This window comes from Oncorhynchus mykiss, chromosome 1 (genome assembly GCF_013265735.2).
Source record: "Oncorhynchus mykiss isolate Arlee chromosome 1, USDA_OmykA_1.1, whole genome shotgun sequence".
NCBI lineage: Eukaryota > Metazoa > Chordata > Actinopteri > Salmoniformes > Salmonidae > Oncorhynchus > Oncorhynchus mykiss.
Genome location: NC_048565.1, coordinates 17,837,375 through 17,862,047, shown reverse-complemented (window position 1 = coordinate 17,862,047; position 24,673 = coordinate 17,837,375). Strand labels below are relative to the sequence as shown.

The following is a 24,673-nucleotide window of genomic DNA, read 5'->3' as shown; positions in this document are numbered from 1 at the left end:
ATACTACACTTATTCTATTCTCAATATGGGGAGGTACAGTGGGGCAAAAAAGTATTTAGTCAGCCACAATTGTGCAAGTTCTCCCACTTAAAAAGATGAGAGATGCCTGTAATTTTCATCATAGGTACACTTCAACTATGACAGACAAAATTAGAAAAAAAATCCAGAAAATCACATTGTAGGATTTTTTATGAATTTATTTGCAAATTATGGTGGAAAATTAGTATTTGGTCACCTACAAACAAGCAAGATTTCTGGCTCTCACAGACTTGTAACTTCTTCTTTAAGAGGCTCCTCTGTCCTCCACTCGTTACCTGTATTTATGGCACCTGTTTGAAGTTGTTATCAGTATAAAAGGCACCAGTCCACAACCTCAAACAGTCACACTCCAAACTCCACTATGGACAAGACCAAAGAGCTGTCAAAGGACACCAGAAACAAAATTGTAGACCTGCACCAGGCTGGGAAGACTGAATGTGCAATAGGTAAGCAGCTTGGTTTGAAGAAATCAACTGTGGGAGCAAGTATTAGGAAATGGAAGACATAAAAGACCACTGATAATCTCCCTCGATCTGGGGCTTCACGCAAGATCTCATCCTGTGGGGTCAAAATGATCACGGTGAGCAAAAATCCCAGAACCACATGGGGGGGCCTAGTGAATGACCTGCAGAGAGCTGGGACCAAAGTAACAAAGCCTACCATCAGTAACACACTACGGCGCTGGGGACTCAAATCCTGCAGTGCCAGACGTGTCCCCGTATTGAGATAAACTTTTGTTATTGACCAGATACTTATTTTCCACCATAATTTGCAAATAAATTCACTAAAAATCCTACAATGTGATTTTCTGGATTTTTTTTCTCATTTTGTCTGTCATAGTTGAAGTGTACCAATGATGAAAATTACAGGCCTCTCTCATCTTTTTAAGTGGGAGAACTTGCACAATTGGTGGCTAACTAAATACTTTTTTTGCCCCACTGTATGTAGCCTAGTGGTTAGAGCGTTGGGCCAGTAACCAATATGTTGCTGAATCAAATCCCTGTGCTGACAGAAATCTGTCGTTCTACCCCTGAGCAGAATGACAGTTAACCCACTTCCCCGGGCACTGTCGATTAAGGCCCCTCTCTGATTCAGAGGGGTTGGGGTAAATGTGGAAGACACATTTCAGTTGAACAAATGACTAAGTATCCCCCTTTGCCAATACAGTATCAGGCACTTGTAATAACAGAATGTTGTTTGTATGCTTCCAAAAGTTGTTTTATTTAACTAGGCAAGTCCGTTAAGAACAGATTCTTATTTACAATGTCGGCCTACCGGGGAACAGTGGGTTAACTGCCTTGTTCAGGGGCAGAACAACAGATTCTTACCTCGTCAGCTCGGGGATTCAATCCAGCAACCTTTCGTTTACTGGCCCAATGCTCTAACCACTAGGTTACCTGCCATCCCATGTCTCTACTTGGTTTATGTAATAATAGTATTACTTTCATACTATAAATGTTAAAATGTGTGGCTACAGCTGAAGTACTGAAGAGAAAAGAATGACAGATTCTGAGTTGGCACCCGAGTGGTGCAGCGGTATCACATCCAGCCTTGATTGGAAGTCCTATAGGGCAGCGCATAATTTGCCCAGCGTCATCTGGGTTTGGCTGGGGTAGGCTGTCATTGTAAATAAGAACTTTCTTGCCTGGTTAAATAAAATATGAATTCATGAAATCCATTGTTTATGGTGATCTGCAGTGGAAATTATTGTGAAATATGGCTTATTTGTGGTCCGGTGGGTTTATGAACAATAATCTACATATACTTTATAAACATATACATATACTCAATAATATTTACCTCAATTACTTAACAACAATCGCCAGAATGAGCTAAATCCATACACATGCAAAAATCAAAGATGCATTTTATTTTATTCGCGTTTGATATAGAATCAATATCATATATATTTTTTAATATGCATGTTTTCATTTATTAAATAGAAAGAAGTGATACTGACTTAAAGCAATACATCATATAAACTTTGATCATTTCTATGTACATACACAGAAGAAGCAATCAATCCCATAATTTACATCTTAAAATTAGTCTGTATTTACAACAACAAAAACAACTTTCAGACATCACACCTGTTTGAAAAAAAGACTGGAAAAGCAAACCTCAGCAGGCAACTGATTTCAACAGGACAGATGGCTAAAGAGAACCTTGCGAATTACTACATCTCAAGTTAGGTTCATGTATTCCGTGCCACATAATATATATCTGATGAGGCAGAAATCTGTGTACTAAAATTATTTCCCTGTAATAACAAGGATCGTAAGTGTCCACGTTTTGGGAGGGGACATGAAGTCCAGCAGTCCTGACTCCGAAATGGGACTCTGGCCCAAGACCAGCCTTTTCCAGACACATTCCCATGTAGACATCATCAATTGGCAAAATGGGAATGGTATGGGTCATTTTGTAAATGACCATAGCTGTGTTTCCAGAGAGCAGGAAGCCCCCTCCCCCACAGTAAGGGGGATATGAGTCTGACTCTTGAACCTGGACTGGGACATAGTATTTGCTCCCTGACTCTCTAATGGGTCCTACATAGCGGATTAGATGACCTGCAAAAAGGTGCTTGTCACCATTATTGTCTTTTAGACTCTGAAGGTAGTCCACCATGTTATCTGTGTTGGCGAAGATATCATCGTCACCGTTGAGGAGAAATCGGGCCTGGCGGCAGTTCTTGTCCATCCATTCTAAGAACAAAATCTGCTTCAGGGTGAGGTTGAAGAAGGAGTCGTTGAAGTCCCACTGCAAGATGTCATTATGCTCACGGTTCTCCAGTCGTAGAAGCTTATTTAGCTTGCGCTTCTCAAAGCCTGTGCCTGTTGTTCCCGAGAGAAAAATCCTGTGAATCCAGACTCCATTCTGCAGTCTCTCCTTGGCCCAGGTTTTCCGTAGTACCTCATGGCGGTCGTAATTCGCAGGTGAGCTTTTTATGACCAGCAGAAGAAAGACGTCAGCAGACTTGTGAGGGCCTCCACATTTATCAGGTACATCCAGCAGCATTGGGAAATGGCGGCAGTGACGATAGAAAAGGAAGTCTTGGATGTGAACTGGCAGAGAGGAAAACCCTGACACATTGGCCGCAGACTCATTCCGTTCACAATGGCCCCAGGTAGAAACACCTGCGCTCTCACTGGTTGGTTTCTGAGGTCTGTTTTGATAGGTTGATTCCCTCCTGTTTATCTGGAAATGGTTTGAGGGTTTTTTAGGACGAATGTCCTCTTTAATAAAAATTATGACCAAGCACAGAATGCTGATCACAAGTAAAGCTGTTGACTCAAGCAAACGAGACGACCTTCTCATTTTTGTTGCTCTGTAATGAGAAAAAACAAGGCATTAAAGGTACAAAATGGGCCAGAGATTAAGTGCCCTCTGTAATTACTGGAACAGTGACACATTTTGTTGTTGTTTCGGCTCAGTACTCCAGCACTCTGACTATGAGGTTAAATTGCAGACGGGCAGAAAACTTGTTTAACAACATGCTAGCATCCTGTAGTCACCTCTTCACTGTTGATGTTGAGACTGGTGTTTTGAAGGTACTATTTAATGAAGCTGCCAGTTGAGGACTTGTGAGGTGTCTTGTTTCTCAAACTAGACACTATAATGTAGTTGTCCTCTTGCTCAATTATGCACTGGGGCCTCCCACTCTTCTTTCTATTCTGGTTAGAGACCGTTTGCGCTGTTCTGTGAAGGGAGTAGTACACATCGTTGTATGTTGTATGCAAGTGTTTGTTTTTACATTTACATCAGCAGACACTTTTATCCAGAGTGACTTAAAGTCAATGCATTCAACTTAGGTAGATAAACCACAACATATCGCAGTTATAGCAATACAAAAAATATTATCTGTGACAGTTATTGTAGTTGAAGTGGTCTGCCGGTTTATTCTGTACGTTAAAAGTATTTTGAACATCATTGCTGCTAGTTTCAAAGCAATTCAAAAATCTAGCATAAGTGCATGTAATAGGAGAAATAACAAATATTTTGTTGCAATCTTCAGTTATTATTATAATCTTCAGGCTATTCTTTCCTATTAAGAGGCGTGAAAAAGTATGCTTGTGATATAATGCTTACTTCATTGAGAATGTATAGAAGTTGAAATTTGGCCATACAATCAATGGCTGAAAAATACGTATTTTCAATATCCGGAAAATAAATATTTTCAATGTATAGAAAATAGTTCATTTTGTATGTCCATATAAGACATATTTACGACTTCCAGAAAATATGTCTTCTAACCTTTCATTCAGCACCTGAGACACACTTGATGTCAACGTCCGGAAAATACGTATAAAAGTCATTTCGCTTAATGGTAATGTTTCGACATACAAAGTGCTGCATACATGCATACTTAGTGCTGTTGAAATAGGTCTGGGATTTACAAGACTAGATGTTGACAGACAAAATAGGTCTACACACCCACTGTTCAAGTACTTGTAGAACTACAATTATTACAAATACATAATAAGCTACTGACCAATTTGAGTGAGTCAGAGTTCCTGTGTTGGTGAAGGTTTTTCCTTCATTGACAATAACAGGATAAGAGTGTCCCAGTAGATCATGCACAATCTGAAAATACGCCCGTTTTAAGACCACCAGAGACTGTGGTAATTCGCTGTTATAATACATTTTAGCAAACAGTGAATTTATAGGTTAACACTTTCTTATAATAACCACATTTGCCTTTGCCACAGTAATAAAACAAACGTCTCATACACGAGTAGCTATTGCGCTGTTAATTCATCAAGTTTTCTCTGGGTAGCCTAAGGATCTGCATGACTTTATTATAATTGTATTGGACCGTCCAAAAGCAGTTTATTTGTTTGTTCGCATGTATAATTTTGAACTGGCACAAATAATGACTTTTTCGAGATTATTAGGCTATTAGATTAATATAAAATATGCCTACAAACGAACAAATATGGAATCTGTATTTCTAGTATGATAAATGTACAGTATAAAACCCATTCATAGTCATAGAAAAGCATATCTCCATATTTCCAGTGCACATTAAAGTCGTTGTCCATTACCTTTTCTGCCTGCGTCCTATTGTCAGAACGGCTGGAACATGTGTTGCCTTTGCTCAGGAAATCATTTTGAAAATACACATGCTCGTGAGCGCTAGGTGTTATAAGTGCACTTGCTCCTGAGCATTGGCCTCTATCTGCCAGTTAGATTTTATGTTGCTGCTTTGAGCGCCTTCGTCAACCAAAGTCCCAACCTTAGACTGTGAGAAATGTTGTGTATTAATTAAAGGTGATACATCAATTTGTGATAAACTGAATAATGATATACATCAATTAATGATATACTGTGTAACCTTGGTCCGTACAATTGCCCTTATTTTAGCGCCACAAAAACGTAATACTTCCAGATCAACTGTAATGTCAATACCATTGTAAAGGACAATTTCTCCCCTTTCCATCAGAATCAATTACATGACCTAAACGCTGCCCGTTTCTGCATAATTTAAGCAGGCAAAGAGCCCCGTCTGGTCGGGTGGGGAATGTCTTGTTTTGCACACTTTGTACAAAATAATAAAATGCAGTACTATAGGTGTAATATTTGTGTTGTGGAGAAATGACTAGGCAGGAGACGGGAGTACAGTTAGTTTACCGTTTAGTCAAAACCCCGTAACGTAACACTGCCGTAATGCATTACTGCTTAGTAACTGCACAGTAACTAATATAAACCGATGTAGATCCCAGATACTACACTCCTCCCCCATAGTGTTTAACTCCCAGAGAACAAGGTAAATATGTTAGGTAACTACTAATGCAATATCTGAACAATGCATTCTGAAAAACATTTCAACTACTGGGTTGAAGCAGACTTTTCAGAGCCCAGCACAAATCCAGGGGATTATTCTGCCCAGAAGATGTGTCCTAATAACTAACCCAGGTAATGTCCTTTTTCTTTCCTTTTATCGAGGACATATTAAAGTGTTTGTTTTACTGTCCGTTACCTCCTTAACCAGCTCAACTCACGAATAGGATATCTCCGTTCCTCCTGGGCTTCCTGTGGCCATTGTCCGATACGAGCTCCTTGACTAGTCCAAAGGATGCAAATAGGTGTCTGAGAAGATTGATGGTCTTCTCAGCTGTGGTCAGTTGAGTAGGGAACACTTCCATCCACTTGGAATGGACATCGACGACAACAAGGAAATGTTGCTTGTCAATTTTGGCGTAATCCACATGGATGCGTTCCCAAGGTGTAGCAGCCCAGGACCATGGATGAAGAGGTGCAGCAGCAGGCTTGTTGCGAACAGCTTCACAAGGTGAGCAGTGGCCTACATGCTGTTGAATGTCCTGATCCAGTCCAGGCCACCACAGATAACTGCGAGCGAGTGCTTTCATTCGAGTGATCCCTGGATGTCCCTCATGCATGTCAGATAGCAGTCTCCTCTGGAATTTGGGAGGTACCACCACCCTTGATCCCCACAGAACACACCCTTGATCAGTGGACAACTGGTCTTTCTTGTCGATGAATGGACGAAGGTTATCGTCATTTACGAAGGTTGGCCAACCGCCTAATGTTAAGTCCAAGACTTTGGAAAGCACTGGGTCTTTCCTTGTTTCCTCTGCTATGTCAGAAGCAGATATGGGCAGTTCATCAATGAGAGAGATCTGGAAGACTGCTCTATCATCTTCACTGTCGGTGTCACTATTGCATGGTAGTCTTGATAGTGCATCAGCATTTGCGTGATCACTGGATCGTCTGTACTCAATCTCGTAGTTGTAGGCTAACAATATCAGAGCCCAACGTTGCATTCGAACATCAGCAAGGGTTGGTATAGCTGATTTTGGTCCAAGGATGGCCAACAGAGGCTTGTGATCTGTCAGCAGTTGGAACTTCCTTCCGTAGAGGTATTTCTGAAACTTCTTCACTCCGAATATTATGCTCAGGGCTTCCTTCTCAATTTGAGCATAATTTTTCTTACTTGGTGACAGAGTCCGTGATGCAAATGCAATAGGGTGTTCTTCACCTGATGGTAGAACATGTGAGATGACGGCTCCTACTCCGTATGGAGATGCATCACACGCAGGTCTCAGCTTCATCTCTGTGTTATAGTGGGCAAGCCACTTGCTCTTTAGCAGACGCTGTTTGCAAGTCTTGAATGCTTCTTCGCATTGTGGGGACCAATTCCACTTTGTATCGGCCTGCAGCAGTTGGTGAAGCGGATGCAACAATGTGGACAAGTTTGCCACAAACTTGCTTCCACCTTGCTGTTGGTTGGGTGCAGGCCTTGTACATCAATCTTGTATCTGAGATACTCCACGGAGTCCTGGAGGAACTCACACTTGCTGCGTTTCATTCTCACTCCATATTTCTCCAGTCTTGACATCACTTTGTCCAGCACTACAAGGTGCTCTCCAATGGTTGGTGCTGACACGAGGATGTCATCCATGAAGCACACAACATGGTCTATACCGTCCAAGATCTGATCCATTGTTTGTTGGAATATCGCTGGAGCTGTCGTGATTCCATAGGCCAAGCGATTGAATCTGAATAGCCCCTTGTGTGTATTGATGGTCAGATAGTGTTCTGACTCCGGATCCAGCTTCAGTTGCTGATAAGCGAATGCCAGGTCCAGCTTACTGAAAACCTTCCCACCAGCTAGAGTGGCAAACAGATCTTCAGCGTTTGTTAGTGGATATTCCTCTGGTAGTATGCAGCGATTTACTGTGACCTTGTAGTCACCGCACATTCTGACGGTCTTGTCTTTCTTTGGGACTTCAACAATCGGAGCGGCCCAGTCGCTCCTCGCTACTTTCGTGATTATGTTATTCTTCTGTAGGCGGTCCAGTTCCTTCTCTACTGCTTCCTTAAGAGCATAGGGAACTGGACGTGGTTTGTGAAAGACAGGCTTGGTTCCTTCTTGCACTCTGACTTTTGCTGTGAAGTCTTATATTTCACCGTAGCCATCTTTGAAAAGTTCTTTGTGCTTCTCCAGCATGTTAGTGAGTGTAGCCTGACTCACTGGTTTGTCATTTCTCAGACTGAAGATTTCTCCCCAGTTCAACTTGATCTTTTGTAGCCAGTTTCTGCCTAGCAAGGCAGAAATTATTTTTCTCCTTTAACAATGACAAGCGGTAGCGTCCACTCCGTACCCTCATACCGGACTGGTACCTGGATCTGCCCTAACACAGGAATAGTGTCACCAGTGTATGAAGAAAGGCGGATGGACGCGGGCTGAAGAGGGCACTCTTTTTACTGGTTTTCCCGCTAACTCCATGTTGAGATAGATTCCATCTTTTAGTTGTTGAGCTGTGTACACTGTGAACAGTTCCAATACTGTTTCAGTTGTACCTTCCTCGTCTTGTGCTGCGTCTGACACTTTGTGCGCTCTTTTCACCACGTGCATCACTGACCTTGTGAACACCTTTCTGACTTTCTGCATGTCCCGATAGCTCAATAGTATCCCTGTGGGCAAGCTCGAGTCCAAGTGCTATATAACACACCGTGTTACGTCCCTTCTTCCTTTTTTTCCCTTGACAACATTTCTCCACTGAGATCGCCTAATTTCAATGGGTTCAATGACAGTTTATTTTATTTCACCACCAGAGGGCAGTGTCGCTATTCTGGACTCCAATAGTCTTGCTACTTGGCAGCTCCTGAATACTGTACTAGCAGTGCTAGCAGTGCTTAGCCTTCTCTACTGGCGAAAGAAAATAAAAAATAACTGACGAATTACATAATTATTGCTCTACAGTTCGCGGCACCCCAGTGCGCATGTGCATTTCCTATTAGGTGTAGTAACGTAACACTGCCGTAATGCATTACTGCTTAGTAACAGCACAGTAACTAATATAAACCGATGTAGATCCCAGATACTACAATAGGATATTTCTTAACGTAGCTCTTTATTAGCTAGCTATAACTGGCATGTTCACGTATCGCCAACCAGGATCAAACTGACCATGACCATGTGTCCAGCATGGATCTTTGTCAAAATCTCTTCTCTGAGACTGGTAGAAATAATGATTTCCTCTCCTTTGAAAATTATTCCATTGATCTGTGATAGTTCCAGAGTTCTGAGACGCTCTGAGGGCATTTTCTCCTCTCCTCAGGCCATCCATCCTGTATGACTTTCCTCAGCTGTGCGAGTTGCGAGTCCTTTTCTGTTTCTGCTTGGATCTCCTTCAGTTTTGTGTCACTAACTGGTAAGTTGCTATACACAGTGTGCACTTGCATGTCCATGCCTTCACTGAGGCTGCTGTCCTTATAGGTAAGAAACTTCCTGGAGAGTGTGTCTGCGACAGGGATGTCTTTGCCTGGACGGTGAGTGATTGTGAAGTCGTATTTTTGTAGTTGAAGGATCATTCTCTGTAGCCTTGGCAGGGCAGCGGCTAGTGGTTTCATCATAATTGACTCAAGGGGCTTGTGGTCGGATTCCACAATGACTTGTCATCCATAAATGTACTGATGGAAACGTTTACATCCGAACAGAATGGCGTAGAGCTCCTTTTTGATTTGAGCGTAGTTGATTTCTGAGTCTGTGAGAGATTTGGAAGCGTAGCCGATGGGCTTTCCTTCTTGCAGTAGCACTGCACCTAGTCCATACTTCGACGTGTCCACTTGTAGTCTGAGCTCTTTGTTGGGATCGTAGTAGGCAAGGATTTGTCCTGGTTCTCTCGTGATCAAGTCTTTCACATTCTGGAAAGCAATGTCGTGTTGCTTGTCCCAGAGAAACTCACTGCTGCTTTAGCAGTTGGCGCAGGGGTGCATTAGCATTGGAGAGGCTGGGTGCAAACTTGGCTAAGTAGTTGACTATGCCAAGCACTGTTTCCAGCTTTGCACAGTTCTTTGGTGGCTCCATTTCTTTTATGGCTAAAATCTTCTGTGGATCTGGCTTGATTCCAGTCGCTGTGAGAAGATGTCCGAAGTATCTGACCTCTGTAGCACCGACTGTGCTCTTCTCGGGGTTGAGCCGGACTCCTCTCTCACGGGACCTTTACAGCATCGCGCTGAGGTTTTTGTCGTGCTCCTCTTTGGTTCGACCATAGACAAGGATGTCGTCCACAATTGCCACAACTCCGTCGAGGCCTTCGTACACTTCGTCAATCTTTCACTGAAACTGGTCTTGGGCTGAGATAATCCCAAAAGGCAGGTGACGGAACCTGTAGGGTCCAAACAGTGTGTTGAATGTTGTGAGCTTAGATGACTCTTCTGTGAGCTTGATAGCCCAGTAGCATGATCTAGCGTCCATGACACTGAAGCAGTGTGCTCCCGCTAGCTTGTGTGTGATGCCATCTAGCATCGGTAAAGGATAATGGGGGCTTTTGATAGCCTTGTTCAAGTCTCTTGGGTCGAGACATACTCTGAGCTTGCCTGTGCGTGGTTTCTCCACCACCACTAACGCGTTTACCCAGTCAGTCGGTTCTGTAACCTTGGTGACTATGTCAGATTGCTCCATGCTCTCCAACTCTTTCTTCAGACAGGCACGGAGAGCAAGGGGAATCTTTCTCGGTGGTTAGACCACAGGGGTTGCGTCTCGTCTGGGTCAAGGTGAATGGTACATTCTCCTGGGAATAATCCTATTCATGTAAAAACATCAGCAAACTCCTCCAGTACCTTGTCTCTACTGGTGCTGTCACTGATAAAACTAGCATGATGAGGTCCATGTCTAAACATGCTTTAAGACCTAGCACTGCAGGTGCTCTAGTGTCAACAACATAAAAGTCCAACATCATGTCACTTTCTTTGTATTTGCATTTGAACATGCATGTGCCTTTTACTGGGAGCTGTCCAACACCATAACCAGTCAGTCTGCACGATGTCAAGCTGTGGTACTTATTCAGAGGAATAATGTTTACTTGTGCATCAGTGTCTAGTTTGAACTTTAGCTTTGTGCCTTGTGTTCATATCTCAATGTCAGCAAAGGCTTGCTCTGTCTCTGATATTTGACTTTTCTGTGTCACTGAATTAATAAACAGTTCATCAGCGTTTGACTCTTTGATTGACATTTCATCTTCACTCACTGTGTGTACTGTTTTTCCACAGTAAGATTTGCACACTTTTGATAAGTGATTCCATTTTTGTGAGGATTGAAAATATGCTTGGCCTATCATGAGGGTGTCTGTGTATGTTAAAAGCAACATTTTGCAACATATGGTGTGACTAGTGGAAAGGCTGTGGCTGGCCTTGGGTGTAGGCAGCTATCATGAATTGTTGGGGGCACATACAGAACGTAGGGTAGATAACAGGAACCAGGTGTGTGATAACTGTATCGAGTGCATGAGCGCATAGATATTCTACACAACTACAACGACTGACCGCTGAAGCGCCTAGGGGGCTGGGACCAGCTTGTGCGCCAACAATCAACGATAGGCTGGGTGAGTTTAAACCACGCCCAGTCTCTACTCTGTGACAGGCCGGCTCGGAAGCAAGAACTACTTCTGTCTGAGTATATTATAATATCTTTGTCAGGAACAAGTCAGTTCTCTGTTCTACCCTGCGTGGTGTTTCAGCGAACCCGTATATACAAATATTGCATTTACTACTTATTGCTTAGCTAATAAAAAGTACATAGTATACAATCAGTGACTCAATGTCATATTTATCCTGATACCAGATTCGATTGACGCAACCCTTAACATTTTCCACATTTAGTACACTGTTTTCCTTTAGCTGGGCAATTTCCTTGTTCGCCATGCATTTTGTATCCACAATATCCACATGTTTTGGGGCGTTTTGAGTCTGTGTCGCAAAATGTGCTCTCTGTGCACCAGAGGTGTGCTGTGACTGCACACTGCTTGTTCACGTGATGCGCACGTGCTGCCTCGCAAAATGTTTTTCATCTGAGCCTGTGCTAGCTCGTGAGATCTGGCTATGTCGATAGCTTTGTCCAGTGTTACCTCAACATTAGCTCCACATGCTGTTTGTACTTACTCTATGCATCGGGTAAGTTTGTAGACTCCCAGTCCATTCGAGGTGAAGGAACTCCAGAAAAATCAATCTTTTAAGACCTTTTACTCTGACACTGTCACGTTCTGACCTTAGTTCCTTTGTTTTGTCTTTGTTTTAGTATGGTCAGGGCGTGAGTTGGGGTGGGCAGTCTCTTCTTTTTTTCTATAATTTGGGATTTCTGTGTTTGGCCTGGTATGGTTCTCAATCAGAGGCAGCTGTCAATCGATGTCCCTGATTGAGAACCATACTTAGGTAGCCTGGTTTCACCTTTGAGATGTGGGTGATTTATTTTCTGTTCTGTGTTTTGTGTATTCATATTTCGTTTAGTTCGTTGACGCTTTATTTGCTTTGTTCTTTAGTGTTCTGAGTTAAAGACAACCGTTACAGAACCACCCACCACAAACGGACCAAGCAGCGTGGTACCCAGGAGCAGCGGGTTCAAGACTCCTTGACTTGGGAGGAGATCTTGGAAGGCAAGGGACCCTGGGTACAGCCGGGAGAATATCGCCGCCCCAAGGCAGAGCTGGAGGCAGCGAAAGCCGAGAGGTGGCATTATGAGAAGCTAGCAAGGCAGCGCGGCTGGGACGAGAGGCAGCCCCAATGTATTGGGGCGGGGGCACACAGGGAGTGTGGCGAAGTCAGGTAGGAGACCTGCGCCAACTCCCCGTGCTTACCGTGGAGAGAGGTGGACCGGGCAGGCACCGTGTTATGCCGGGAGGCGCACGGTGTCCCCAGTGCGCAGGCATAGCCCGGTGCGTTACATCGCAGCGCCTCGTATCGGCCGGGGCTAGAGTGGGCATCGAGCCAGGTGCCATGAAGCCGGCTCAGCGCATTTGGTCTCCAGTGCGTCTCCTCGGGCCGGGGTACATGGCACCAGCCCTACGCATGGTGTCCCCGGTTCGCCAGCACAGCCCAGTGCGGTCTATTCCACCTCGCCGCACTGGCCTGGCTACGGGGAGTATCCAGCCAGGTAGGGTTGTGCAGGCTCAGTGCTCGATACCTCCAGTGCGCCTCCACGGTCCGGTCTATCCGGTGCCTCTTCCACGCACCAGGCCTCCGGTGGCAGCCTCCCGCACCAGGCTGGCTCTCCGTCTCCTCCCTACAGGTGCTCCCGCCTGTCCAGAGCTGCCAGAGTCGCCCGTCTGTCCTGAGCTGCCAGAGTCGCCCGTCTGTCCTGAGCTGCCAGAGTCGCCCGTCTGTCCTGAGCTGCCAGAGTCGCCCGTCTGTCCTGAGCTGCCAGAGTCGCCCGTCTGTCCTGAGCTGCCAGAGTCGCCCGTCTGTCCTGAGCTGCCAGAGTCGCCCGTCTGTCCTGAGCTGCCAGAGCCGCCCGTCTGTCAGGAGCTGCCAGAGCCGCCCGTCTGTCAGGAGCTGCCAGAGCCGCCCGTCTGTCAGGAGCTGCCAGAGCCGCCCGTCTGTCAGGAGCTGCCAGAGCCGCCCGTCTGTCAGGAGCTGCCAGAGCCGCCCGTCTGTCAGGAGCTGCCAGAGCCGCCGGTCAGTCAGGAGCTGCCAGAGCCGCCCGTCAGACAGGAGCTGCCAGAGCCGCCCATCAGTCAGGAGCTGCCAGAGCCGCCGGTCAGTCGCCGGTCAGAATCGCCGGTCAGTCAGGAGCTGCCAGAGCCGCTTGTCAGTCAGGAGCTGCTGGAATCAAGCGTCACTCCGGCGCTGCCGGAATCGCCTTTCACTCCGGAGCTGCCTCTCGTCCCTACAGGTGCTCCCGTCTGTCCTGAGCTGCCAGAGTCTCCCGTCTGTCCTGTACTGCCAGAGTCTCCCGTCTGTCCTGAGCTGCCAGAGTCACCCGTCTGTCCTGAGCTGCCAGAGCCGCCCGCCAGTTGCCAGAGCGGGGTGGGCAGTCTCTTCTTTTTTCTATGATTTGGGATTTCTGTGTTTGGCCTGGTATGGTTCTCAATCAGAGGCAGCTGTCAATCGTTGTCCCTGATTGAGAACCATACGTAGGTAGCCTGGTTTCTCCTTTGAGTTGTGGGTGATTATTTTCTGTTCTGTGTTTTGTGTATTCACAGTACAGGACTATTTCGTTTAGTTCGTTGTCGCTTTATTGTTTTGTTCTTTAGTGTTCTGAGTTATAATAAATATCATGAACACTTACCACGCTGCCCATTGGTCCTCCGATCCTTCCTACTACTCCTCCTCGTCAAAGGGGAGGAAGACAACCGTTACAGACACCATGTCTTGTTTTGCACAATTTGTACAAAATAATAAAATGCAGTACTTACAGTATATTTCTTAACGTAGCTCATTATTAGCTAGCTATAACTGGCATGTTCACGTATCGCCAACCAGGATCAAACTGACCATGACCTAACCATTTGGGTGGTCTTAACCAATCATAGCACAGTATGATATGGAGGTAAAATGCATTGAATTACAATTCAGTATGTTTACACATATGAATATTAAAGGGAAGCGAAACTAATGCGTGATAGTGAGAAGAGAGTTTTTCCACTCGATCTGTCCAACTTATCACCTTATTGCCTCTAAAATATAAATTAAACACTATAAAGAGTTTATATAATGTGTCATTACATACCTATTTGAAGGTTTGTGTCGAATTTGAATCAGGTTTTTAGGGTGGTGCTAAAGTGATCTTAGAAGTAAACAGCGGCTTTGAGAATGATGATGGCATGCAATGATGATGAAAAAAAATTACTAGGTACCCCCACCTTACCCCCGTCACTGTCCATTTCTTGTTTTTAAAGGATTATAGACTTGCTACACCTGGTGGAGAGAGATTGTAAGACAGAAATAGTTGCTTTATGCGTGCTGTACGTTACGACATGACACGTCAAGATGTAACGGAGGGTCAGTTTTTTCAACTTTTCTCCAATACTATAGAGCCATTACCATGTCGATCAACGCTTGAATAGAAACCTAGTTCACACCCCCGATTTTGACACAGTCGCTACAGTCCCATTAGTTTTCTTTGTAGCTTCGTTTGAATGTTGCGGTTGCGCACATTTGTAAGGAATGGGTGAGTTTACATTACCCATTATTTTGAATTATATAATTTATAAAATAGCCCATAAGCTTAGTTTAACTGTTGTACCCCATCAGAACACAAAATATAAGCTTGTTTTACTGTCGATGATTTAGAGTTTATGAGAATGCATATTAATTTATTGAATATAATACGTGTTTAGCCATGTCCACTAGTCTAGGTACGACAAAACAAGGGCCTGTAGGACCTGTCTAGTTGATTGTGTTGTTAAGAAGGCAGAGCAGCGTTTTTTTATGGACTGACTTCTCCCCATTTTAGCTAATAGATAACGTACACATTAATTATAATCTGGGATACCACCAGTATTGGTAGTTACCCAGTCAGTGAGGTATATCTGTAAACTCAACCAAGTTAACACAGATGGTACACTTTTTGGGGGCAAGTGCTAGCAAAAACAGTAGGCAGGTTTCCATTGACCCAGGTTTTTTCGATTTAAGCAATGTGGCAAAAAAAATCATTGCGACTTTTTTTTTTTTGTTAGAATTTTACCCCTTTTTCTCCCCAATTTCGTGGTATCCAATTGTTGTAGTAGCTACTATCTTGTCTCATTGCTACAACTCCCGTACGGGCTCGGGAGAGACGAAGGCTGAATGTCATGCGTCCTCCGATACACAACCCAACCAGCCGTACTGCTTCTTAACACAGCGCGCATCCAACCCGGAAGCCAGCCGCACCAATGTGTCGGAGGCTACACTGTGCCCCTGGCAACCTTGGCTAGCGCGCACTGCGCCCAACCCGCCACAGGAGTCGCTGGTGCGCGATGAGACAAGGAGATCCCTACCGACCAATCCCTCCCTAACCCGGACGACGCTAGGCCAATTGTGCGTCGCCCCACGGACCTCCCGGTCGCAGCCGGTTACGACAGAGCCTGGGCGCGAACCCAGGGACTCTGATGACACAGCTGGCGCTGTATGCAGTACAGCGCCCTTAACCACTGCACCACCCGGGAGGCCAATCATTGCGATTGAATGAAAACGGCAGATGTAAGATACATTTTCTAAAGATCAACCAACATTTCAATCGTTCGGCAGGGATGGATTTTCTTTTGTCGAATTTCCTTTATTGTGAAAATTGATGATGAAAACAGTGTTTTCAAAATGTATAATTTAGAAGATGCGGGGCAAGTGATGGCATCACGAAAATGCCTACTGCTTGCAAAATCTATTTATTCAACTATAAAAAAGTATGTTTCTTTGCAGGACAAGGATTGTCCTAACTTTCAAGAATGACAGCAATTTTAAATGTCACCATCATATTGTTTCAGCATTAGTACATGAGTTCAAGCTTCACCATGTCACAGACTCTGGCGATAAGTAGGCCTAGGCACATGAGAATTACACGGAACCCAAACCGGCTGCGCGCGTGTGCTGTCGTGCATAAATTTATTTTGTCCCCCTACACCAAATGCAATCACGACAGAATAAAATATCAAAACAAACTCTGAACCAATGACATTAATTTGGGGACAGGTTGAAAAGCGTTAAACATGTATGGCAATTTAGCTAGTTAGCTTGCACTTACTAGCCAATTTGTCCTATTTCGCTAGCTTGCTGTTGCTAGCTAATTTGTCCTGGGATATAAACATTGAGTTGTTATTTTACATGAAATGCACAAGGTCCTCTACTACGACAATTAATCCATATATAAAACAGCCAATCGAATCGTTTCTAGTCATCTCTCCTCCTTCCAGGCTTTTTCATCTTTGAATGGTGTTCGGCATCTGAACTTTCATAGTATTACCATGACCACCGGCAAAACAGTCCGTCTTTCAATCACCCACGTGGGTTTAACCAATGAGGAGATGGCACGTGGGTACCTGCTTCTATAAACCAGTGAGGAGATGGGAGAGACAGGACTTTCAGCGCGATCTGCATCAGAAATAGAAAGGAGTTCTATTTTAGCCCTTGGCATCGCAGATGCTCGTTGGCATGCGCGAGCAGTGTGGGTGCAATAATTGAATAGCATGGATTTCCAAATGTATTTTGTGACGCTCGCGCATGCGACGTGTCCGGTCTGGTCAGCATGTTAGCCCTTGGCATCGCAGATGCTCGTTGGCGCGCAATAATTTTATACATAATACATTTATTTTGCAATGCTTGCGCACGCAACGTGTCCGGTCTAGTCAGCATGTTAGGATTATGACAAATATTATTCAGTTCTTGCATTCTATCCACGGGCTTTTGCGGGCTACCTGAGACATGAAACAGATAGGTGGGAATGGCATACAGGCTGTTGTCAATTTATTAATGTGCAATTTGTGAATACAGATGGCACCGGAGAAGAAGGCTGACGTTCCTATCCAATTGTGTTTTTTTGTTTGTTTTTTTGCATTGTTTGTAACTTATTTTTAAACTTATTTTGTACATAATGTTGCTGCTACCGTCTCTTATGACCAAAAATAACTTCTGGACATCAGGACTGCGATTACTCACCACAAACTGGCAGAATCATTTTTTTCCTTTAACTAGTCTGACGAGCCCGATGTGAATGATATACTGCTTTCCCGGGAACAGGCCCAGAACCCTGTCATTTGCGTGAAGAGAAGGCAGAAAAAAAGGGTCCGGAGGACGGGCTGCCTTCTGAGAATTCATAGGCAATCGAATAAACCCCCACTGCATTCCATTCTGCTAGAAAACGTGCAATCTTTGGAAAATAAAATCGATGACCTACGTGGAAGAGTAAACTACCAACGGGACCTTCAAAACTGTAATATCTTATGTTTCACGGAGTCGTGGCTGAACGACGACGATATTATCAACATACAGCTGGCTGGTTATACACTGTATCGGCAGGATAGAACAGCGGCGTCTGGTAAGACAAGGGGCTGCGGCCTATGTATTTGTGTAAATAACAGCTGGTGCACGATATCTAAGGAAGTCTTGAGGTTTTGCTCGCCTGAGGTAGAGTATCTCATGATAAGCTGTAGACCACACTATCTACATAGAGAATTTTCATCTATAATTTTCATAGCTGTTTACATACCACCACAGACTGATGCTGGCACTCAGACCGCAATCAATGTATTCCGCCATAAGCAAACAGGAAAACGCTCACCCAGAGGCGGCACTCCAAGTGGCCGGGAACTTTAATGCAGGGAAACTTAAATCAGTCTTACCAAATTTCTATAAGAATGTTAAATGTGCAACCAGAGGGAAAAAAACTCTGGACCACCTTTACTCCACACACAGAGACACGTACCAAGCTCTACCTCACCCTCAATTTGGCAAATCTGACAATAATTATATCCTCCTGATTCCTGCTTACAAGCCAAATTAAAGCAGGAAGCACCAGTGACTCGATCAATAAAAAAAAGTGGTCAGATGAAGCAGATGCTAAGCTACAGGACTGTTTTTCTAGCACAGACTGGAATATTTTCCGGGATTCCTCCGATGACATTGAGGAGTACACCACATCAGTCATTGGCTTCATCATTAAGTGCATCGGTGACGTCTTCCCCACGACTAATACAATTTTATTTGATTTTGACTAAATGGGTCATATAAACACTTCGACCACTTCATTTTATTTTGACATTCTATGTATTTTGTTAAAAGTTGTGACGTCATTACGTCCAGCTTTTTATTTTACCTTTGTTTAACTAGGCAAGTAATTTAAGAACAAATTCTTAATTACAATGACAGCCTACCCCAACCAAACCTGGACGACGCTGGGCCAATTGTGCGCCGCCCTATGACACTCCCAATCACGGCCGGATGTGATATAGCCTGGATTCAAACCAGGGACTGTAGTGACGCCTCTTGCACTGCATATATAGTACATTAGCCATCCTGACAACCTGACCCTAATTGTATAGCTTCTGGAAGCAGAATCCAAGTGAGAGGATAAACCCACAAGTACAATACAGAGTATGTGTAATATCTGCATGAGTACAATGTAATTAATAGGGGTTACACAGGATTTATCTATTTATAATTAAGTGTATCTTGACGTGTACTTACTTGAAGTGTACCTACAAAGTACGTTAACCATTCTGACAATCTAATCATCAGCTTCTGAAAGTGCCATCCAAGTGAGAAAATAAACAGTGATACACAGAGTACATACCTGCATAAGTACAAGGTTTTTGCTAGATGTTACACATGATTTTGCTATTTAAAGTGAAGTGTAACTTTATAGTTACCTAAAAGCAGTTTCTATATAATTTCTTATTACTCATTACCAAGTGAAAATATATTAAAAAGAAATGCTACTACATTAGTCAACTTTATTGCAACATATAAAAGACCTTACATATCTTACAAAACAATAAGGATTTGTATTGTTAGATTAATAATTAGATTCAACAAAGATACAGGCCTACTCAATAACATATAAATAACTATTCTAGTGATGGTTCAGATCTGTAGCCTATAGTATGGTGAGTAGCCTATAGATAGCTATCTAATTTAGAACACCAACAAGCTCCCATCTCTTAACACTTTAGAATTGGCAATTTCCCCAATCACAGCCGTCAACCTTATTGGGCTCATCATCCCAACTCCAACTTCAGAATTTCTTTATGCTCCTCTCACCTCCATGTTCCCGTCACGAGGTATCTTGCCCTTACTCCTTAGAACTCTCTACCGCCAAAATGCTGCTGGTGTTGGAAACTATGTTGCTCTCCTCAAACTTCCTTTTCTTCATCTCCGCCTCCATAGACCTCTCCCGCTTGTACTCCAAATTTGCTTTGCTTTCTTCTCTATCACCATCTCTGACCCAGTCACAGTACAGCCATGCCGAACCGCAGCCACACCGATTAAAAGTTTGATTGTTTGCTTATTCCCTTCCAATCGAATTGCAGTCTCTCTCCGCTCTTCCTCTACTGACATCGTCACCAGCATAGCACCCCCAAACCATCACACCTCTTATTGGTGTCCTTTAGTAGGGGTTTCTTTGCAGAAATTCGACCATGAAGGTCTGATTCACGCAGTCTCCTCTGAACAATTTATGTTGAGATGTGTCTTACTTGAACTCTGAAGCATTTATTTAGCAATTTCTGAAGCTGGTAACTCTAAGGATCTTATCCTCTGCAGCAGGTAACTCGGTCTTCCTTTCCTGTGGCGGTCCTCATGAGAGCCAGTTTCATCATAGCTCTTGCTGGTTTTTGTGACTGCACTGTGACTGAAGAAACTTTAAAAGATCTTGAAATGTTCCAGATAGACTGACCTTCATGTCTTAAAGTAATGATGTTGTTTCTCTTTGCTTATTTGAGCTGTTCTTGCCATAATATGGACTTCTATTCTGTATACCAACCCTACCTTGTCGCAACACAATCCTCCAACACATTAAGAAGGAAAGAAATTCCACAAATTAACTTTTAACAAGGGACACCTTTTAATTGAAATGCATTCCAGGTGACTACCTCATGAAGCTGGTTGAGAGAATACCTTTCACAGCTTTGCACACTATTGGCAAAGGGTGGCTACGTTGAAGAATCTCAAATATATTTAGATTTGTTTTACACTTTTTTGGTTACTACATAATTCCATATGTTATTTCATAGTTTTGAACTTGTCACTATTATTGTACAATAAAGAAAATACAAATAAAACCCTGGAATGAGTATGTGTCCAAACTTGACATGTAAATGTTTTATAAATCATTAGGCCTTCTCTGAAGGCCCTCAGTGTTCCCACTGCCTGGAGATATCAGGAGTCTTCTAGCTACAGAATGAAGCACACTGAGTTAATTGTATTAGCAATTTATAGTTGAGTTAAGGTGCATTTTTCTTAAATAACCTTTTGTTTTAGATTAGCTCATCAATTACTGATGGTTTAAATCTAGTCATTTTTTTATGAACCTATTATCTCCTGGAGGACTACAAAGTACAGGAATGGGGGACACATCTTTTACTCAGGATTTAATCAAGAGGATTAAACAAACCCTTAGTAAGGAACTCAAAACGGGTCCTCAACTTGGAATCCTACGGGGGGAAAAAATCCAACAGAAGACTGCAAGATGGTACTAAATCCACTCATAAGCCAAAAGAGTCCACACAGAACTGTGTCTCCCTGTCTTCCCCTACCGCAGCTGAATGTTGTGGTGTTGACCTCAGCAATTTAATAACATTGCCCAAATTCCGAGCCATCCAAGCCCACTCCACTCGCCAGTCCCCACTTCATTTGCCAGTCACCTGGCAATTTTGTTGTTTTTAATACTCGATCCCTGAACAACTAAGCCCTACTCATCAGTGACATTGTGGACAAATGTATTGATGTTCTGTGCCTAATAGACATGCAACCACCCAATTGCTATTACCTGCTTAACCAAGCAACTGTCTGTTTACCTTGACAAACCTCATGCTGTGGGTCGTAGGTGGGCTTGCTGTCCTTCATCGGTTTGACTTGAAGATCAAAGTCACACCTGTATTGCAGGTAACATTTCAATGCATAGCCTGTACATTATCTGGCCCTCAATAAATGTTTATAGTACCAATTTACCAGCCACCTACCCACCAATGTACTTTCCCTTGTGTGCACAACTGCCACGGCTCCCTCCAACCTCTCAGGTCTGGAAATACCCATCTGACCATCTGACCACAAGGCCATACTGTTCAGTGTGTCCGCCCCCATGCCCAAGCCTACCAACAAGTGCACAATTTCCTACAGAAATAGCAAAAAGGATCCCCACTGCTGACCTAATGGATCTACTGCAATCACATGACACCACTGACCCTAATGTATCCTCAGTGACTGACCTGCTGGCTCATTACAACAGTGAGCAAGCTCTCCTCCCACCTGGATGTTCTGGCCCCCCTTAAAATAAGGGTGGTCTCCAACATCCCAATGCCAGGGTACACTCCTTCCATGAAAGCCAAAGGATGACAACTAGAACAGCGCTACAAACAGACAGGGCTCATCGTCCATAAGGAGGCCTACAAAAAAAACACGTACACAAGGACTCAATTGCCACAATAAAATCTGCCTATTTCTCCAACATCATAAGACATGAACAAGGAAACCCAATACTGCTCTTCTCAACCAACAACAAACTTCTCCGCCCACTGGACAAACCCTCTATCACAATCAACACCGACCTCTGACAGTTTTCTGGCCTCCTTTCAAAACAAAGTGAAGGCCATCTACCAATAGCTGCAACAGTCTCACCCTTCATCTGCCCCCCACCCCCCAGGACTACCTGACTCACCACCTGAGAACAGACTTAAAGTACATGTTTCACTATAACCCCCCCCCCCCCCCCCCCCCCCCCCAAAAAAAAAAAAAAAACAATGAGTAATGCATATATATGTATAAATCTGTTATGTCACTTATATTTTCAATCTGACATTGTGAATTGGGGATATAAATCGATTATATACTTCTGGGCTGCACGTGCACCATAAAAATATGAACTAGAACGTTGTCCATGCTTGACGAAGATTCAGGTGAATACTTTTGGAACGATGTGCTTATGGAATACTTTTTGACTGCACTAGATTGCAGTGTGTGAGTGGGTTTCTTCTGACAATGAACTACCTGACTATAGCCATATTGTTTTGAACCTAGAAGAAGACCTATAGACAGGAGTAGATGGAGTCAGCCGACGTTGGCTAACGCAATATCTAGTTTGTAACTTAGCCATACTTCTCTGACCGAGTGAGTGTCTGATTACTGCCTAGTTGGTTAGCTAGCTAAGTGTAAAACGCAGTTATCAGCTGCTGCTGCTGGACCTTTGTCAGCACCACCGGAGAATGAGCCCGCCGCTAATGTTATAGAGAATGGGTCTGGGGTTACAGTCGAGACTGAGAGGGAAAAGAGCCTAAGGCATTATAGGTTTACCGGGGAAGTTAATATTTTAATTGAAGATGACACTAATTGTAGACAATGTTCAAATATAGGTGAACAATTTGTCATGAATGGTTGTACTAAAAAGTGGAATGAGGCCAATAATGATCATATTTGACAACACAACTGCTTAGCTAACTTGATAACTGAGCCCCACCACCTCAGCACAACCTTCTTAAAATAACTATTTGTTATCACATAGGGCCATTTTTTGCTCTAGGTTGCAGGAAATAGCCGTTACAGGTGTTAAAAACGTTGAGTTCGGACAAAAAGAGCCGTTCAAAAAAAAAAAAGTAGTTTGTTCGCAAAAGAACCCATCGCTAGTCTTTATATTCTGCATTTTCTTCTCTACTCCGTCAGGCATTCTAAATGCAAGTTGAGTGATTTAAAAGTGCAGGACATTTTCCTGTAAGTGGGCTTCCAACAGAGATTGGATATCACATTACAAACCAGCATATAATGTGACACTAAGAAATATTCAAATAAGGCTTCAAACCCTTATAACTCAAAGGAAGTAAACTGAAAGAGAAATGTACTCTGCTGTAGTTGATTGTTAATTCCAAACACAGAAAAGTGTAAAATAGGGATATGATAAAAATAAAAACAATTCTACTGAAGAGGAAAATGGCCATTGGAGTTAAATTTAAGCAACTCTGAGAGTTGGATATTTACACAATTGTGTGGTTTTAACTCCAAAAATAACACCATGACCAGAGTAGTTTTAACACAAAATGAGGGTGGGACCATAGTGTTACATTTGACACCATTTGAGGTAAATTAACTTGTGATTTGACTGTGTGCAATGAAGTGTTTAAATAGAAAAGTAAAAAAATAAAAAAATACATTCATTACACACGCTTATGATAAGCAATGATAAGAGTCATGACATGATAGACTATGACAAGAATCGGCTTTAATTTGTGCAAGTAAATAGAGCAAAGATTGCAACATGGTATACTGCATTTACAATGTACTGTAACTTACAACACTCTGGTCTGCACGCTTAAACACACTATGCACAATACACCACATACCATTGACTTTACAGGAACTGCTCTACAGTATCAGGAATTTTCTCAAGATCGCAGTATCAGTTCCCGACATGAGGTGACACCCACATCCTCCCTTGTACATCCTCTCTATGAGTCTGCTTTGTGTGTCCCCTGTCCTTATCATTAGCTCCATTTCACTCCTATTAGTCCAGACCCACTGGTGATTTGGTAGAGAAGTCTTGAAATACCCCCTGCAATGTCAAAAAAGTACATCCTGTCTAGAGCTCAGTGGCTCCTGCCTTCCTCCAGGTCGCCCATAGAGGGATTGAAGCACACGTCCAGTTTGCGACGGAGACGGGCCTTGAGCATCAAGCGGCGTTTCACACTGGTTGAGGTGGACTCTTGGTACTTGAGCTTGGCATAGTAGTCTGAGAACTTGTTGAAGAGGAGAGAGATGGGCATGCCATTGAGAATGATGCCGAAGAAGATGCAGGAGAATGCCACCACGCGGCCAGGAAGGGATACGGGCACCACGTCCCCATAACCCACTTGGGAGATGCTCACCTGTAATGCGGGGTTAGAGGGACACACTCTCAGAGCTTGCCTTCCTCTGTCGTTGTCAACATGTTTTATGTTAATAATGACACTATGGTTATAACAGTAGTATGTAGTGAAGATAGTGTGGAAGGAAGTCTCAAGATTGAAGTATTAACATTATTGTCATTTACCTTGGTTGTGTTATTTGATATCTTGTTTTAACCTTTTGTTTTGTCCCTTAGAGGTAATGGTAAAATTAAACTTGTCCCTGAAAAATTACTGTTAGCATATAGGAGGTGGAAATGGTATGGAATGTCAGACTCAATACAATAGAGACTAAGGAAGTGAATGTAAAAATTGGGAAGTTGCACAATTGTGTAATACAT

The 24,673-nt window shown here is 43.4% G+C and overlaps 2 protein-coding genes across 3 annotated transcripts; both read right to left on the bottom strand.

The window, feature by feature from the left end:
- Positions 1 to 1,889: 1,889 nt before the first annotated feature.
- On the bottom strand, positions 1,890 to 5,183 carry LOC110496754 (N-acetyllactosaminide beta-1,3-N-acetylglucosaminyltransferase 3). 2 transcript variants are annotated; one of them, XM_021572819.2, is made up of 2 exons: positions 5,082 to 5,183; positions 1,890 to 3,364 (listed from the first exon to the last, which is right to left on the bottom strand). In XM_021572819.2, exon 2 carries the CDS (start codon positions 3,352 to 3,354, stop codon positions 2,194 to 2,196), a length of 1,161 nt encoding a protein of 386 aa, XP_021428494.2. In that variant the 5' UTR covers positions 3,355 to 3,364; positions 5,082 to 5,183; the 3' UTR covers positions 1,890 to 2,193. The 2 variants fall into 2 exon arrangements, with proteins under 2 accessions (XP_021428494.2, XP_036814371.1); XM_036958476.1 differs by lacking the exon at positions 5,082 to 5,183 and adding an exon at positions 3,552 to 3,582.
- An 846-nt stretch (positions 5,184 to 6,029) lies between these two features.
- LOC118966550 (uncharacterized protein K02A2.6-like) lies at positions 6,030 to 19,512 on the bottom strand. Its single transcript, XM_036989310.1, has 6 exons — positions 19,507 to 19,512; positions 10,373 to 10,483; positions 9,492 to 9,708; positions 8,362 to 8,475; positions 7,331 to 7,959; positions 6,030 to 7,277 (listed from the first exon to the last, which is right to left on the bottom strand). Exons 1-6 carry the CDS (start codon positions 19,510 to 19,512, stop codon positions 6,030 to 6,032), a joined length of 2,325 nt encoding a protein of 774 aa, XP_036845205.1.
- Between the last annotated feature and the right edge of the window lie 5,161 nt (positions 19,513 to 24,673).

Coding starts and splice junctions, on each gene's coding strand:
- LOC110496754 (XM_021572819.2), bottom strand. CDS start 3,354: ATGAGAAGGTCGTCTCGTTTGCTTGAGTCAACAGCTTTACTTGTGATC.
- LOC118966550 (XM_036989310.1), bottom strand. Junction 9,709..10,372: donor CACGCACAGGCAAGCTCAGA/GTATGTCTCGAC, acceptor ATTGCTTTCCAG/AATGTGAAAGACTTGATCAC. Junction 7,960..8,361: donor CGCAGCACAAGACGAGGAAG/GTACAACTGAAA, acceptor ACGGTGAAATAT/AAGACTTCACAGCAAAAGTC.